Genomic DNA, 18,684 nt, shown 5'->3' with positions numbered 1-18,684 from the left:
GACCTCCTCTGGGAAGCGAATCATTGAACAGCCCTTCGGTGACCTCACAGGTACTGCCGTCCCCACCGCACACACGGCATCTGTCCTCCTTGGCATCCGAGCCCAGGATGTTATCACAGCCAACATGCTGGAAAGACACACAGGCAGGATGTTTCATTGCAGGGGAACAAGGTTGAGGACTATCTGATTCAAAGAAAAACATGTCAATCACAGCTGTACTGTGTCAGAATATGACATGAAAAGATGAATGGTTCTGGTTTTGCTTCAGGACCATGATTTTACACTGGATATCAACAAAGTTAACAAAATTATTTACAGAATTGTACAAAATTAAATAAAACGACTTTAAATCAAACACTGAAATTTGACAGGCTGATTATGAAAACTGACATTTTAGTAAGTGCATAAACAATAGCAGAAGCATGATTAACAGTATTTATATTTCTAGTGTTTTGTTTCTAAATGTCAATTGAATTCTGTTGGTTTTATGCTCTCGGCAGCCAGTAATTCACCACACAAAACACATTGTGGTCAGCACAAACCATGTTTATTCATGTTGGTAAAATTACAGGTGAATTTGCATCAATATACCACTGACTGGACACAAACCTTTCATGTACAAAATTGTCAATATGTGCTAAATTGGTACTATATTGGTTTAACAGCAATATTGTGTATGTGTACACACACACACAAATACATAAACATATATGTATATATACATATATGTATATACATATATATATATATATATATATATATATATATATATATATATATATATATGTGTGTTGTGTATATATATATATATATATATGTGTGTGTGTGTATATTATATATATATATATATATATATATATATATATATATACCGTATTTTCCACACTATAAGGCGCACCAGATTATAAGGCGCACCTTCAATGAATGGCCTATTTTAGAATTGTTTTCATATATAGGGCGCACCGGATTATAAGGCGCATAGAATAGAAGACACTGCAGTCAAACGTTTGACTGGGTTCGCGTTATGCATCCACTAGATGGAGCGGTGCTAAAGGGAATGTCAACAAAACAGTCAGATAAAGACGCCTTGAGTGCCTTGATCCATATGTAAGGCACTCCGGATTATAAGGCGCACTGTCGTTTTTTTTAGAAAATTAAAGGCTTTTAAGTGCGCCTTATAGTGCGGTATATATATATATATATATATATATATGTGTGTGTGTGTGTGTGTGTGTGTACACATACACAATATTGCTGTTAAACCAATATAGTACCAATTTAGCACATATTGCCAATTTTGTACATGAAAGGTTTGTGTCCAGTCAGTGGTATTTTGATGCAAATTCACCTGTAATTTTACCAACATAAATAAACATGGTTTGTGCTGTTTATTTATGGCAAGGGGGTCTATAACAACCAATAACAGTAATATGCTGACCTTTAACTATTTCAAGATTTAACACCAAAATCTCAAATTGTTTAACAGTAGACTGTGAAGCTAAAATCCTGGTGTTAAATTTAGTCTTAACATAAATTGCAACACCACCCCCCTTCTTTAAACGATCACAACGGAAAACTCTATAGTCATTAATCACAATGTCCTTATCTAAGATAGTTTTTTTAAGCCAGGTTTCAGAAATTAATAGGACATCTGCGTCTGTTTGAATAGCCCATGCCCTAACCAAGTCAATTTTTGGTAACAAACTACAAACATTTAAGTGAATAAAACCAAGTCCCGTCCTAGATTTAAAATCTTCAGGAGTACTAAGACTATTAATGATAGGGCCAGGATTAGGATGTACATTTCCTGAGATTAACAATAAAATAAGAACCAAGCACTTCCTTTTCCTAGGTGTAAATCCTGAGTCATTGTAGGCATTAGGAATCAAGATGCGATTCAGTGTTGCCAGACGTACGATAATTATCGTATTTGTACAATAATCTTTACCTCTGTACGATCAATAATGACAAAAATCCCTTAATGTACGATAATTTTAGAATTTTATGAAAAGTTAAATGATGACAGTTGCAGTCATAGGGCTTCTTTACTCATACACTTAATCGGCTCATTACTAGTGATGTGTCGTTCTTGAACGATTCGTTCATTTTGAGAACGAGTTGTCTCGGGGAGTGATTCGTTCAGTCGCGCATGCGCATTATTCTATAGGTTCTGTTCTAGTTGTAGTGATTCACCTGTCAGTCAATGCAGTCTTGAGCCGGAAAGAGAATTGATTAGTTCATAGTTCGGGTCTATCGGGTTTTTGACTCGTTCCTTAATCACGTGACAGCCCCATACGCTTACCCAATGCAGTCTGAGCCGGAAAGAGAATTGATTAGTTCATCTTTCGGTTCTTCGGGTTATTCGGAGAGGTGTGCGATACCGCTAGATTTGGTATCGATCCGATACCAAGTAAATACAGGGCCAGTATCGCCGATACCGATACCAATACCGATACTTTTTAATAATTAAGGTGGATGCGTCTTCAACCTAAATCTAAATGAATTTTCATGACTTTTCATTTGTTTTTGTGATTTGCATTTTGGGTTATTAATCAGTACTACAAAAGCTTTTGTTCAGAAACAACTTTTGGTTACTTCTGTTTTATTTAAATAAACAAAGTTACAAAATGATTACTTCACAAATATAAAAAATGTAAAATCAAATTCTCTTTTCAAGTAGCATGTTAACAAAAAATGTTTCTCCTCTTTAGTGCACTTCTTTTCAGGATTTTTTTCTTCAATAAACAAAGTCACAAAGTTTTACTTCACAATAAATATAAAAAATGTAAAACAAATTCTCCTTGTAATATGATATAATGAGAACAAAATAACGTTTCTCCTCTTTACAAAATTCCTGAAGCCGACATCTTCCACCATGGAAAGAGGCTGCAGGTCCTTCACAATCATTTCTGATAGGCGCTTTGTAATATCCACTGCTCTTGGAGAATCAGCTATTGATAAAATAATAAATAATAAAAATAAGTCTGGTGCACATCTACGTGTAGTTTAAATATAGAAACTAGTATCCCTTTCACAGCTAACACAAAAAGGGTAATTATATTCAAATATCAAATATGACTTACATTATATTCAGTATATTTGTTTCAGTTCCAGTAAATGTATTCATTTAAATAACACGCTTCAATGGAATTAATGTATTACTTCTAGGTCTTAGCATAATTCTTAAGTTGACTAAAGTAACAAATGACCAGTTATTAATTATTATTAACTAATGCTGAAGATGACTAAAATATGTCTTTCATCACTCTTATCTACCTGGATATTCTCTGCCAAACTGAAATGCCTCTGGCAGTGACTTCTGCATCTGAGTCGCGGGTCTGTCGGGGCCAGGGGGTGGGGTAGGGGGATTTTTCTCCTCCTCTCTCCGTTTCTGCAGCTCTGCATTTACTGGTCCGTGATTTTTCATATGTTTGTACAAATTAGTTGTATTGCCACTGTATTTTAAAGACTTTCTAAAAATGGTACAAGTCGCTGTTGTCTCATTTTCGGACTTAAAATACAGCCATACAACGCTTCTCTTTCTTTCTGCTGCCATTCTCCGCCTCTGACTGACTGCTGTTAGAAATGCGCGGCTGAGCGGAGCGCGCGCCTGACTGCTGGTTAGTGATGGGATTTATGGCTCTTTGAGGGGATCCGGATCTTCGCGATCCGTTCCTTTCAAAGAGCCGTTCAAAAGAACGGCTCTTTTGGCTCTTTTAAATATTTAGTAAGTTTTAAGAAGCCAGCTTGGAGCCATCTCAGTTTATCCTGGAAATAATCACTGGGAAGAATGATGAGGTGAGATTTGTAGTCAAATAATTAAAACTCAGATATCACACACCAATATCTGAGTTTGAATTATTCTGAAATATTGATTATTACCTCATTTGTCATGTGTGGACTATATTCCATAGGGTTGCACAAATCCCTCTGCTTAGACAGTGACATCACTATTTTGGATTTACCTTTAGTACAAAGTGTGTGTGTGTAAAGCTACGTTGACTTATGTTATTCATACAATACCTACTCGCGAATAAACATCAGAAAGAAAGCCGGCTGCAATGAATTTATGTGCAAAACAGCTTTTACTACAAACACTTCCACACAAGAACATTGTTATCACACAAGAACATTTTGATAGAAAACAAAAAATATTTAAAGTTAGAATAAATAAAATGGAAATGTCTACATACTACATACAATTACTACTGTAAACTTTGCAAACATCAGCCCCTTCAAGTCAATGAACAATAACAAAGTGGGTTGCAATGAATGTCTGTGCAAAACAGCTTTTTTTTCAACGCTCCTACCCAATGACAGAGGCACGCAGGATGTGAAGGACGTGAAGGATGCGTGCACAACTCATAACTAATATCATCACGCTATAAAGGGTTTGCCTGCGCTGGGTGCGCCCCTCCCCCTACAACTGTTCTGTCTCGCGGAGGAGCTCATTTGTGTGCATCTGTGTGAACCACGTGTAGCAGGGTGGTTGAATCCACTGTAGGGAATGTCATCCACCTGTGCTTAGTTTAGTAACCCCTCCTCCTTATTTGGTTTGAGATATATAAAGGACATGTTATGGCCACTTGGCATGCGTCCTTGTATTTCCCTCGTGACGTCATCCGTGGTCGCCACAGGTATGTGAGTTGTTTGGGGTGAACTCGTGCGTCTCGTTCTGTGCAGGTGGTTGATGAGAATTTTTCTTGTTGTCAGGCTTGGATTGTAAGCTGCTTTTTTTTTTTTTTCCTTCCCGCTGCTTTGTGCTGGCTGCCCACTCTTCACCGGTATGTATAGTTTTGTTTATAACAAGTAATTGACTGCGACTCGGCTATTTATGATTGGTTTTGTCCTCAGTGGCATTGATAGCACGTCACTCATATGGTCTGACTGAGCCGCTATATTGAATATGGTGTGCAACTACGAAGCGGTTTGCGTGCAGGATCATCCCGTGGTATGTAGGATTATAGTTTGCGTATTTGTAATGTTTTCTTTTCCTGTTTTAATATAGTTTCCTTATGCTCTGCAGGGCTCTCCTGCATAACTGAGTCTTTTTGGGCTAATTAGTGGGAAGTGAGCATCAACACTGAACCGTGATCGCGACTGCGTCGCTGTTTTGCCTCGACCTTTATCACGATAGCAACCCAGCGGTTGATTCACGTTGCTATCGGGGTGTAGTGCATGGTTTCGAGGGCAGGCTGAACGTCTCCCCGGGCCGCCGCATATGGAATTCCCTTGGTCTAACTTGGAATCAGCATCTCGTGTCTACCGTGTGGTTGTTTGATTATTTGGTTTTCCTTGGTTTACGTTCAGTCCGTGCCTCATCTCTGAGCACTGTAAACCGGAGTGAACTTGGTTTATTTCAAACTGTTAACCTGTTTTTGTTACATTGTGCTATTTTGTTTGTGCTAAGTGGTTTAATTTCTTGAATTATTTGATTTATTTTGTGACATTGTTTTTTTTGTTTTACTTATTTGGGGGTATTGTACTTTATAAACGTTTGTTATTTTTGTTTTATTTATTTCTTTGAGTTTCTGTCAGATTGTAGTTATCAGTTTGTGTTTTCTTCTTTTTTTTTCTGTTATAGGAGCTGGGTCTCTGGGGGGTGAAGGCGAGGCTGCCATTTGTGTGGTGTGTTCACGTTATAGTGCTGTGTGCCTGCTGCCATCTAACTTTCACGTGTGCATTTGGGTATTTGTAGTGGACTATTGTGGGGGGGGTTCGTTCTACAATTTGGCAGCCGACCCGGACCCCCAGCTACCGCTCCTGTTGGCCATTTGGTTTTCTTTAATGGGAATTGATTTATTGTGTGTGTGTAGATGCAGATTGATGGTGTGCCTTCCTGTTTATTATATGGCCAATGTAGAGTTTTCACTTGGAAGTTTTTAGCTATTTATTGGTCAATATTGACAAACATAATAAACTTTTTTTTATATTATTCATGTCTCCTCACCCACTCATTCAAGACGAACCTGTGTGCCCTTAGGGCTGTTATTTCCCCAGTGGTCTGGGGTGGCGTAGTCGACCATACATTGTCATACATATGCATATTTTGTGTTAAGAGTGTGGGAAAACACCCTTACGACCTCCTTTGCTTTTGTACCGCCACGTTACAAATTGGCGTAGTCGGCAGGATTACTTTTTTTTTTTGGGTGTGTTGGGTGAGGACGTGACTATGTATATTTAAAAAAAAAAAAAAAAAAAAAGAAATATATATACTTTAGCATACTTGTGTGTTTGTATCTTGTGTTTTTTTTGTTTGTTTGTTTTTGAGGCAAAACAGCGGCGTAGTTGGTGTGAACTGGACCTCCCCTGTCAGTTGGCTTCCCTCTACGATTGGTGAGTGCATTATTATGGAGGAAGAGTTGCAACAGTTAAGAGAGTTGGTGGCGCAGCTAAAAACTGATAATGAAAAGCTCCATCAAGAACGTACTGTTGAATTTCCGGGTCCCAGTGCAGCATTTAGTGCTCCAGTAATGCCTGTGGGGGCACCCGTACCCTTGGGTACGGGTGCCACCCAGCCGGAAAGATTTGTTTTTGTGCCTCGAGATCGAAGGTGCCCAAAGTTTAATGGCCATACGGGCATCAGCATTGAGGAGTGGATTGAGGAAGTACAAGCGTGCATGCAGTTGCGTCACCTCTCTGTGACTGATAGGGCATTTTTTTTGTTTGACCATTTGGAGGGGGAGGCACGGGAGGAGATCCGGCACCGTTCCGCGGTTGAAAAAGGGGACCCAGACAAAATTCTCTCCGCATTGCGAGAGGTATTTGGTTGCTCTCAATCATATGTGGCATTACAGGAGGCCTTTTTCTCACGAAAGCAGCGGGAAGGGGAGACTTTGTTGGAGTTTTCCCTCGCTCTAATGAGCCTCCTTGAGGGCGTTAAGCAACAGTCCCCATACGTAATGTCAAATTCTGAGAATCTGTTACGCGACCAATTTGTGGAACATGTAGTGGATAGTTCTCTGCGTCGTGAACTTAAACAGCTAGTACGCCGCCAACCTACTTCTAGTTTGCTGGAGGTTCGTAGAGAAGCAATAAGATGGGAGCGGGAGGGGATGCCGGGTGGTGCACGTGGGCGAAGTCAGTCCGTTCCACTAGTCCCTTTGATTCAATATGGGGTACAGGGGGGATCATCGTCGACTACTACCAGTTTGATGCCAAACTCTGAATTAAGTGAGTTGAGGGAAATGTTAAAATCCCAACAGGTACAGCTGGATCAGCTCACTAAGGGTTTGGCATTATTACAGGGTCCTGCCCCTGCTGCTCGGAGTCAATCCCCTCACCCGGTGGGTTATTCCTCGTATCCACGGAATAAATTTTCTAATACTAATCCGGTAATCTGTAGAAGATGTCAGCAGCCGGGTCATTTTGCTAGGGAGTGTGATGGGGAACGTATCCCTTCTCGTTCTAAGTCTCCCTTTACGGCTCCTCATGCAGGGGGGAGTGGGCAGCCTCATCTTCAGCGGCCGTCGGAAAACTAATTCCCACCGGGCTGCAGAGCCTCAGCTCGGTTGGGGAAAAGAATGGCTTAGACGTTTGTCAGAATAACAGTCCGGTGCCTCATTTGATGTCGTCATGCCCGCATTTGGTTGTTCTTATTGGGGGGGTTCAGGTGCCTTGTCTGTTAGACACTGGCTCTATGGTGTCCACCATTACTGAGAGTTGCTTCGTACAACATTTCGAGCCATGGGGTCAAGATCGCCTTCGTTCGTGCCAATGGTTGCAGTTGCGGGCGGCCAACGGTCTGGACATCCCTTATATTGGGTACGTAGAATTGGATGTAGAACTCTGTGGCAGGTTAGTGTCAAATTGTGGGGTGCTTGTGGTCAGGGATCCCCCTGGCGGCTTGTGTTCTAAAGTACCAGGTATTGTGGGAATGAATATTCTCAGTCGTTGTTACCAGGAGCTTTTTGGGCAACATGGTCCTGCTCTATTTGAATTACCATCCTTACTGCAGGCCCCCAATTTTGTAACACAGGCATTTCAACACTGTCATGAGGTGGGTGCCCGTTTGGATGTCGATCGGGTAGGTCAGGTCAGAATGCAAGGCCGTCGAGCATGGCGTATTCCAGGTGGTACGTTAAAACTAGTACTGGCAACTTGTTCTGAGAAATTCACGAAGGAGACTGTGTTATTTGAGCCTGCAGAGTCGGGCCTACCAGCTGGATTGTTAGCATCAACATCGTTGGTGCGGGTGAGTCGCGGAACTGTCTCCGTACCAGTTGTAAACGTGGGGACTACGGACGTAGTGTTATATCCTCGAACCCTCTTGGGCTCTCTCACAAGGGTTTATGTGGTGAGTTTGCCCAAGGGGGTTACTGAGGTTAGCTCTGTCATTGCTGCTGTTGGCTCCCATAGTGCTCAGGTTGCTTCCACTATGGAGGAACAGATTAGGTCTATTGACCTATCTGTTTTGTCATTGCAAGATCAGGACCAGGTTAGGGCCTTATTACTGGAGTATCAGGGTGTGTTCTCTGCTCATGAGGGAGATTTGGGGTGTACCAGTTTACTGTCACATGACATCCCTTTGCTGGATGACATCCCTGTTCGGCAGCGTTATCGCCGGATACCACCCTCAGAGTATGAGGTAGTGAAGGCCCACATTGATACACTGTTGGAGTCACGGGTTATAAGGGAAAGTTGCAGTCCGTATGCTTCCCCGATAGTCTTGGTTAAAAAGAAGGACGGTAGTCTGCGCATGTGTGTGGACTACCGCCAACTGAACTCCAAGACTAGGAAGGATGCTTTCCCCCTTCCGAGAATCGAGGAGTCCTTGGATGCTCTAACAGGTGCCCGCTGGTTTTCCACTATGGATTTAGCCAGCGGGTACAATCAGGTTCCTGTTAGTGAAAGGGATAAATCTAAGACTGCGTTTTGTACACCATTCGGGCTGTTTGAGTGGAACCGGATGCCGTTTGGGCTGTGCAATGCCCCCGGTACATTCCAACGCCTCATGCAACGGTTGTTCGGTGACCAACAGTGCCAGTCACTATTATTGTACCTAGATGACATCGTAATATTTTCATCTTCTGTGGCACAGCACCTGGAGCGCCTGGAGGTCGTCCTGAGTAGGCTGAAGCGTGAGGGCCTTAAAGCAAGGTTAGAGAAGTGTTCATTCTTTCGTCCAGAGGTAGTCTATCTTGGTCACGTAATATCAGCGGACGGCGTTTCAACTGACCCAAGAAAGGTTGAGGCGGTGGCTCGGTGGCCGAGGCCAAACAGTGTTTCCGAGCTCCGCTCCTTCTTGGGATTCGCTAGTTATTACCGTCGCTTTGTGGAGGGGTTTGCCAAGTTGGCGGCCCCTCTGCATAGGGTGGTGGCGGAGTGTGGAAGTGCTAGGCCCAAGAAGCGAGCGGAGCAGAGTTTTGCTGACGCTTGGACAGCTCAGTGTCAAAATAGCTTTGATGAGCTCAAGGCAATGTTTGTTAAGGCCCCGGTGCTTGCCTACGCAGATTTCTCCCGACCGTTTATTTTAGACGTAGACGCCAGTCTGAGTGGGTTGGGGGCAGTCCTTTCACAGGAACAAGATGGGAAGGTGAGACCTGTTGCGTACGCAAGTCGCGGTCTTAGGCCCCCCGAGCGTAATATGCTGAATTATAGTTCAATGAAACTTGAATTTTTAGCGCTCAAATGGGCCATGACCGAAAAATTCAGAGAGTATTTATTGGGCAATAAATGTGTAGTGTTCACCGACAATAACCCTCTCAGCCATCTTATGACGGCGAAGCTTGGTGCCACCGAGCAACGGTGGGCGGCACAACTGGCATGCTTTGATTTCGAGGTCAAGTATCGACCAGGCAGGGTCAATAAAAATGCTGACGGCCTATCAAGATGCCAGCCCCCAAGTAGAGGGGTGTTGGACAGCATGCTGCCAGGAGCGGCGGTTCCTGCCTCCATACGGCATGCTGAGAAACCAAGGTCTGTCCCTTTCGTCAGCCAAGCCTCTGTGGTGGCCTTGCCTGGGCATTCCCCCACCGACTTGAGCTCACTACAAGAGGGAGACCCAGTGATTAGGGAGGTCTTATTTTTTTTTAGGAGGGGTAAGTTCCCTGGGCCTGATGAGCGTCGGCAGCTCCCTAGGGATGCTTTGACTTTACTTCGTCAGTGGGATCGTTTGATGGAGTTAGAGGGAGTATTATATCGTCGCATTTTCCGCTCTGATGGTGGCGAGGAGCTCTTTCAATTAGTGCTGCCTTCTGCCTTGCAGGTGGAGGTCTTAACAGGGTTACACCAGCAGCACGGGCACCAGGGTATCGAACGCACTACAGAACTGGTGCGCCAGCGCTGTTATTGGCCAGGCATGTCGGCCATGGTGGCGAAATGGTGTCAAGAGTGCGAGAGGTGCCAGGCTGCCAAAGATCTGCAGCCGGGTGCCCGTAGTTTTATGGGTCATTTGCTGGCTTCCCGACCAAATGAAATTGTGGCCATCGATTTCACCCAGCTTGAAGTATCCTGTTCGGGATTGGAGAATGTTCTAGTAATGACGGATGTCTTTACAAAGTATACTATTGCGGTTCCTACCCGGGATCAACGGGCTGAGACAGTAGCTCAGGTACTGGTTACTGAGTGGTTCTACAGGTTGGGGGTGCCTGGGAGAATTCATTCTGACCAGGGCCGTAGCTTTGAGTCATTCTTGATCCAGCAACTTTGTAAATTGTACGGCGTTGAGAAATCTCGTACTACCCCTTACCACCCTTCTGGTAATGGGCAGTGCGAGCGGTTCAATAGAACATTGCACAACCTATTGCGCACCTTACCGGTTTCACGTAAGAGGGACTGGGCGTCCAGTCTCCCTCAGGTGCTCTTCTCCTATAACACCACCCCGCACCAAGCCACTGGTGAGTCCCCCTACTTTTTAATGTTTGGCCAGGAGCCACGACTTCCCATTGATTTTTTGCTCGGTAGAGTTCCAGAGCCGGTGGCTGGCGACGTGCACGAATGGGTAGTGGAACATCAGACAAGGTTGAAAGTGGCGTTTGAGGGAGCACGAGAACGGCTGAGACTGACTGCTGACCGGCGTAAAACGCATTTTGATCGACATGTTCGAGATACGCCCCTGGAAGAGGGCCAGTTGGTTTACCTCCGCGATTATGGCATTAGAGGGCGCCATAAAATCCAGGATCTGTGGAGTCCAGTGGTGTATAAGGTGGTAGAGGCTCCTAGATCTGGGGGTGCAGTGTATAGCATTGCACCTATACATGAGGAGGGTAAGGTGAAAAGAGTTCATCGGTCGTTACTAAAGGCTAGGATTCAAAGGAATCCTACCCCGGTTGTACTTGGTGGGCCAGTAGGGGAGCTCGAACAGGAGCCGGCGGAGGAGATGGAGGAGGCAGATTTCTGGCTAGTAAGACCCGAAGGCCCCCAACTCGTGTTGGATTCGGTCGACTCTGCCCCTTCAGTACCCGAGCTTGGAGTCCCAGGTGAGCAACACCAACCCTGTGGCATGGGGGTTGGTCCAGTGTTATCACCTGGTACCTCAGCTATGGAGCAGGCTCCTGTTGAGGTTTGCCCGGTGTTATCTCCAGGTTCCTCAGCCATGGAACAGCTTTTTGCTGTTGAGGTGGTCCCAGGGAGACCGAAGCGGGCCACAGCTGGCCAGCATTCTAATATTCACCGCTTGCCCAGGGCTGTGGTTGAAACGGCAATGGTGGCTGTACCCCCGGGCCTGATGTCTAATACAATACTTGCTTTCTTTAGACCTTGGGACTAATTGGGGAAAGTAAGCGAGTTCATCGTCGGGGCGACGATGTGTAACTGGGGGGTAGACTGTAGCAGGGTGGTTGAATCCACTGTAGGGAATGTCATCCACCTGTGCTTAGTTTAGTAACCCCTCCTCCTTATTTGGTTTGAGATATATAAAGGACATGTTATGGCCACTTGGCATGCGTCCTTGTATTTCCCTCGTGACGTCATCCGTGGTCGCCACAGGTATGTGAGTTGTTTGGGGTGAACTCGTGCGTCTCGTTCTGTGCAGGTGGTTGATGAGAATTTTTCTTGTTGTCAGGCTTGGATTGTAAGCTGCTTTTTTTTTTTTTTTCCTTCCCGCTGCTTTGTGCTGGCTGCCCACTCTTCACCGGTATGTATAGTTTTGTTTATAACAAGTAATTGACTGCGACTCGGCTATTTATGATTGGTTTTGTCCTCAGTGGCATTGATAGCACGTCACTCATATGGTCTGACTGAGCCGCTATATTGAATATGGTGTGCAACTACGAAGCGGTTTGCGTGCAGGATCATCCCGTGGTATGTAGGATTATAGTTTGCGTATTTGTAATGTTTTCTTTTCCTGTTTTAATATAGTTTCCTTATGCTCTGCAGGGCTCTCCTGCATAACTGAGTCTTTTTGGGCTAATTAGTGGGAAGTGAGCATCAACACTGAACCGTGATCGCGACTGCGTCGCTGTTTTGCCTCGACCTTTATCACGATAGCAACCCAGCGGTTGATTCACGTTGCTATCGGGGTGTAGTGCATGGTTTCGAGGGCAGGCTGAACGTCTCCCCGGGCCGCCGCATATGGAATTCCCTTGGTCTAACTTGGAATCAGCATCTCGTGTCTACCGTGTGGTTGTTTGATTATTTGGTTTTCCTTGGTTTACGTTCAGTCCGTGCCTCATCTCTGAGCACTGTAAACCGGAGTGAACTTGGTTTATTTCAAACTGTTAACCTGTTTTTGTTACATTGTGCTATTTTGTTTGTGCTAAGTGGTTTAATTTCTTGAATTATTTGATTTATTTTGTGACATTGTTTTTTTTGTTTTACTTATTTGGGGGTATTGTACTTTATAAACGTTTGTTATTTTTGTTTTATTTATTTCTTTGAGTTTCTGTCAGATTGTAGTTATCAGTTTGTGTTTTCTTCTTTTTTTTTCTGTTATAGGAGCTGGGTCTCTGGGGGGTGAAGGCGAGGCTGCCATTTGTGTGGTGTGTTCACGTTATAGTGCTGTGTGCCTGCTGCCATCTAACTTTCACGTGTGCATTTGGGTATTTGTAGTGGACTATTGTGGGGGGGGGTTCGTTCTACAATTTGGCAGCCGACCCGGACCCCCAGCTACCGCTCCTGTTGGCCATTTGGTTTTCTTTAATGGGAATTGATTTATTGTGTGTGTGTAGATGCAGATTGATGGTGTGCCTTCCTGTTTATTATATGGCCAATGTAGAGTTTTCACTTGGAAGTTTTTAGCTATTTATTGGTCAATATTGACAAACATAATAAACTTTTTTTATATTATTCATGTCTCCTCACCCACTCATTCAAGACGAACCTGTGTGCCCTTAGGGCTGTTATTTCCCCAGTGGTCTGGGGTGGCGTAGTCGACCATACATTGTCATACATATGCATATTTTGTGTTAAGAGTGTGGGAAAACACCCTTACGACCTCCTTTGCTTTTGTACCGCCACGTTACACACGCATAGGATAAAAGAACGACAGAAAGAACGGCTCCCCTCCAGCCGCGACTCGGCTCCCATCGTTCATGTTTATGAGCCATTCAAAAGAATCGGTTCGTTCGCGAACGTCACAACTCTACTGCTGGTGGTAGTGCTAGTGGTGAGTCACGTGACGGTACAACACAGGAGAGGGGGAGGAGAGCAGTGTCGAGCACGAGCAGCAGTGAGAGCTTGCTCTGCTCTGTGACAGCAGCAGCATTTTGACAAGCACGGCCAGGTCGCAAAACGAGAGAAACTGAAACTTAAATATCGATATTTTCAAGTTGGTATCGATCAATACCGATACCAACGTTGGTATCGATATTAGTATAGATCTGCCCACCTCTAGTTATTCGTTCTTTTGTCCCGTGATGTGACAACATTGGCTAGTAGTGTTGTCAAAAGACCCGGTACTTCGGTACCAAGTCGGTACTAAAAAAAATTTATGTGACGGTACCAGGTTTCTTTAAGTACCGGTAGTACCGAGGTCCCGTTCAAACCAGGTTCAGCGCTATGATTTCCGCGCTATGTGTTCTGCGCGTCTCTGTGTTAATTAATGAATGGCAGAGACGTGCGGGTTTGTTTACTACATAGACCGAAGCGCATGACGCTTGCATTAATTTCAGCATCTGAGCTTCAGAGTTCTCTCTCCATCAAGCGATCTGAACTTTTCAGTTCATCTCAATGGACGCACAGCGCACCTGTAATTGATGCTCTGTAAACTCTTTGTGAAGACGCACGACTCACCGTCGCTTTACTGATAGCGCTGTTTCTCACACATGCAAAGAGAGAGAGAGCGAGAGTCTTACCACGCTGAATCAACACGCTATATGTAAACTATTCTTTGTTGTCTTCTCCAGTCAAAATAATGGAGTTCATATAGGATTATTCATATTTATTTTCGAACAAGCAGAAGACATACCGGTTTCTCCGGTAGTGGGCGGAGCTAATGCGCAAATGGCAATTTCATTGGCTGGCGCTGATTTCTTACCGTCCCTGTTTTGATTTCAGCAAATCAGTTTGACCGAACACAGACAACGTGATTAATATTCATGAACCCAGCAGCTCATCAATTCATAGTGCATTGTATATACATTGGTATGATAGTAGAATTAGTAGTAGTATTGTCTTTTAATAATAATTAATATGATCTATTATTATTTTTTTACAGAAACCCTCAATGACCAAAAATATCTTAAGCATCACCACCAGTCTTAAGTTCAGTTAAAATGACAAACATGCATTCATTAGGCCTAAAAGTTAATTTTTACATAAAGGCATTGTGCTAGAAATATTACTATTATTTAGTAAAATGTATGTGATACTGCTACTACTGTTGAAAAAAATTATAATACTTTATTTTTTAAAGAAATAAATCACAATATTTCTTCCATGTTTTAATTTTAATAGCAAATCCCCTTTATTTACCAAAAATAAAATGTGTTTAAATTTCATAAATTAAAAGACAAATTAAATTTGGGTGAAACTTGTTTACTGTTTTTCATAATTATATAACTTGTAGAAAAACTTTAAACATAGTTGTAAATAAGTATAAAGAATGGCATTGGTTTTATTTTTAGTGCTAAAAAGTTATTTTTATTTTCAATTAGCATATTTTTGTGTTTTGCTTTGGTACCGAAATTGGTACCGAGAACCGTGGATTTTCACTGGTATCGGTACCGAATACTGAAATTTTGGTACCGTGACAACACTATTGGCTAGAGTAATTATTAAATCAGATTGTCTGTATAAACCATACTTTTGTAACATATGACACTTTATAAACATTAAAAAACACTGTGTACATACTTTTGAATTGTTGTTTATTGTTTATTTTTGTGCCAGAAAAGCTTTGTAACAAAGAGGACAACTATTCCAAAATAAATCAAAATAATAAAAAAGTAAATAATTAAAAATAAAATAAAAATTAAAAGATAATAAAGCCACAGGGTCTGATAACCTTAACAAATGAACTTTAAAAGTACAATATAAAAAAAAAGAAAAACTAAATATTGCACAACAAGCTTTGCTTTTTTTTCTTTATATAATAATTTAAAATGAATACGTTTTAAAATAAATAACACTTTTGTGCCAAAATAAAACTTTATATCAAAGAGGATAACTATTCCCCAAATAATTTTAAACCATTTAAATAAAAATAAATGAAAAATTAAGAGATACTAAAGCTACGGAGCCTTATAACAATAACAAATTACCTTTAAAATCACAACAACAACAAAAATATTGCACAACAAGCTAGTCTTTTTCTAAATAAATAAAAATAAATAAGCGTTAAAATAAATAACACACTGTGGCTATATTTTTAGGACTTGCTTTAAGGCATGTTTGCATTAAAAAAAAAAACAAGCTCCCTGACCTTGGATGGGCTGAGTCTGTTTCTTCTATCTGAGATAATCTGCCCAGTTTTAGAAAAAATTCTTTCAGATGGCACAGATGTGGCCACAATGCAAAGTCTTGTCTTTGTGACTTCAGAAAGGCTTTTGTATACTGGTGAGCATCTCCTCCACCAGGCCAGAGGGTCTGATGTGCGGGGTAAGAGTGGCTCTGCAAGGTAGGCCCGCATCTCCTTTATAGCATCTGAGGTCTTAGAAGATGTAGCAGAAGGCCTCAAGCTTGCTACCCTCTCGTCAAAGTCTTCCCAAAACATGGCCCCTGCACTGGCAGTCGCACCAGGATCTGAAGTATCCTCCTCACTCTGAGCTGGGTTAAAACTGTTAAAGCTGAAGTTATCATAACCTTAATGTTTTCAAACTAACATTTAATAATTCAAATTCAAAATTTTATTTGCTTTTAATGTATATGTCATTATGTCCTTTTTTGAGCAATCTTCTTATACATATATTACACCAATATGTAAAGTCTGCCTAGGAAAAGCAATTATTATACCAGCAAACTCAAAATTGGAGTAAAAATTAAACTAGCCTATAAATACTTTTTATTGTAAGCTTGGATTATTATATTATTATATAGCCTAGTGTTTATTTACCGATAGACAGTCAAAAAGACAAATTAATCAATATTTTATTTATAACAGGGTTTTATTTATTTATAAAATAATAACAAACCACAGATCCTCAACAAACAGTAACAAAAACACAGTGACAGAAAATGTCAGAAATAGCGTATGGGGCTGTCATGTGATTAAGGAACGAGTCAAACTCGACCCGAAAGACTCATGAGATGAACTAATCAATTCTCTTTCCGGCTCAAGACTGTGTTGGTTTTGCGTATGGGGCTGTCACGTGATAAAGGAATGACCTATGCTGCTTTCCAGGCAGGTTTTTGAGCCCGTAAGTCACGATTTCAAACCACGACTCACGACTTTATAGCGTTCCAGGCAAGTCACACCAAACTTCCTGAGCGCAAGCAATTGTAGCTAGATTATTAATTTTATTGCAATGTTATATTATCCTAAAATCGATTTTTTAACGTGCACCACTTGCGTGAACACTGCATCCATAGGCAATATTATCCGTAGAGGCTGCCATTGTTGTTTCGCAGGCTATGTGACGTCAGAGTTCGTAACTCGGAGTACATCTATCTAGTAAGAGTTCACGGGTGGGAAGACACAGGTTGGACTGCTGTTCCAGTGCAGTTTCACGGGTAGAAGGTTGGAAAAACACGGGTTACGGGTTGCCTGGAACGCGGCATTAAACCCGAGGACTTCTTGTCAGATAAGAGGTGAGGTGAGCTAATCACAAACTAAAGACCCAGGTAAAGAATGAATTTTTTTTCTGTATCTTATAGCATTTTAGTTTTGTATTGTTTTTAGTGTGATCAACGTTTGCATAAGTACTAGATGTGTTGGGGAAGTAACACATAACATGTTCATTACATTTTGCTAAAATGAACGAAATGACTCGAAAAAAGATTAGTTCATTTTGCTGAACGAGACTCAAAAGTCAGAGTCGGTAAAATGATCCGAACTTCCCATCACTACTCATTACAGACACTCTCGCTGAGTCCCAATTCGCATACTATCCGTCCTAAATAGTATGCGAAACTAGAATTAGTACGTCCCAAATCGTAGTATGTTGAAAAGAGTATTTCAAAGATACCCGGATGGTCTACTATTTCCGGTTAGAATTCGAAGTGCAGATCAATGCACACTCTAAGTGCTAATATTGGCCACAACCCATTGCGTGCGGGAGGTTCTACGACGACGCCGCCCTGCTTCTTCACTCCTCAACTTGGTAGAAGAACACATTGTAAAATGTATTGTGAAAAAAAACGATGAGAAAAAAAGATTGGAATAGTAAATAAAATTTTATTGGACATACAAGAATGAATGAAACGTTATCAGTTGTGGTGTGCGTAACTAGGCAACCACGTTGTCGTTCACGTTGCATGACGTCATCGAAGTATGTCCCAGAACGTGCATACTCTTTTGCTACACACTCAAAAGTGTGTACTTTTTCCTCACAAAAAAGTACATACTTTTAGGTCGTAGTATAAGTAGGCGAATTGGGACTCAGTCTCTAAATGCGTTCGTGTGCACCTCAGGGAGGGTGGGTGCCCTGCTTTAAGGCCAACGAGCACTATGTTGCGGTCCATGACAGCAAGAAATCCTTCAACATCTGGCAACACGCAGTCTTCCAATGAAAGCGGCTCAGATGTGTAGTTATGCGTTAACTGCGCCACACTGCAACAGTTAAATTCCGCCTACACTGGACGCGACAAAGCAAATGTTAAAATCATTTTAATATGTTTTAATATGCGCCGCGACGCAGACAGTCACTTAAAATAATGGGATAGTATTTTGTTGTACTGCTTCCATCTAACCATACGGCTTATCGCGTATTGGTAATTTGCAGGCCGTGTTAAAATGTAGTTGGTTTAGAATAGATAACTCTTTTGACTCGTGTACGATAATTTTCTTCCGAATACGATCATTTTGAACTTCTGGTACGATACTTGGACATTTACAATCTGGCAACATTAATTCGATTCATGACAATAATCCAAGCGAACAGAGTCAATAGCCCTTAGTGATGCAGTTCCATAATAAGACCTATGTCCGAGAACGTTCCTTCAGATGAGATGTAAAAGTTTGTCCATACCTTTTGAGAATGAACCACCAGTGCCTTTTTATTCCCCGTGTAATCCATTACAATCAGCAGAAAAAAGGCTGCTGTTACAAACGCCATTTTGCACTACTCCGCATCCTCCGAAGTAGCTAATGATGTTACAATCGACGTCACGAGGAGGGGAAAAAACCACATCAAGCAATGCAATGTA

At 42.1% G+C, this 18,684-nt stretch overlaps 1 protein-coding gene across 1 annotated transcript in view; it reads right to left on the bottom strand.

The window, feature by feature from the left end:
* Positions 1-18,684, bottom strand: part of LOC132132514 (A disintegrin and metalloproteinase with thrombospondin motifs 6-like) — a 166,123-nt gene that overhangs the window by 41,218 nt on the left and 106,221 nt on the right. The window contains exon 18 of the mRNA XM_059544915.1: positions 4-127. Coding sequence (XP_059400898.1) covers positions 4-127 — 124 coding nt within the window. The remainder of the gene's footprint in view (positions 1-3; positions 128-18,684) is intronic.

The sequence above is a fragment of the Carassius carassius genome, chromosome 49 (assembly GCF_963082965.1).
Source record: "Carassius carassius chromosome 49, fCarCar2.1, whole genome shotgun sequence".
In the NCBI taxonomy this organism is placed as follows: Eukaryota; Metazoa; Chordata; class Actinopteri; order Cypriniformes; family Cyprinidae; genus Carassius; species Carassius carassius.
Note: the sequence above shows the minus strand (reverse complement) of the source record. Positions and strands in the feature narration are given on the sequence as shown.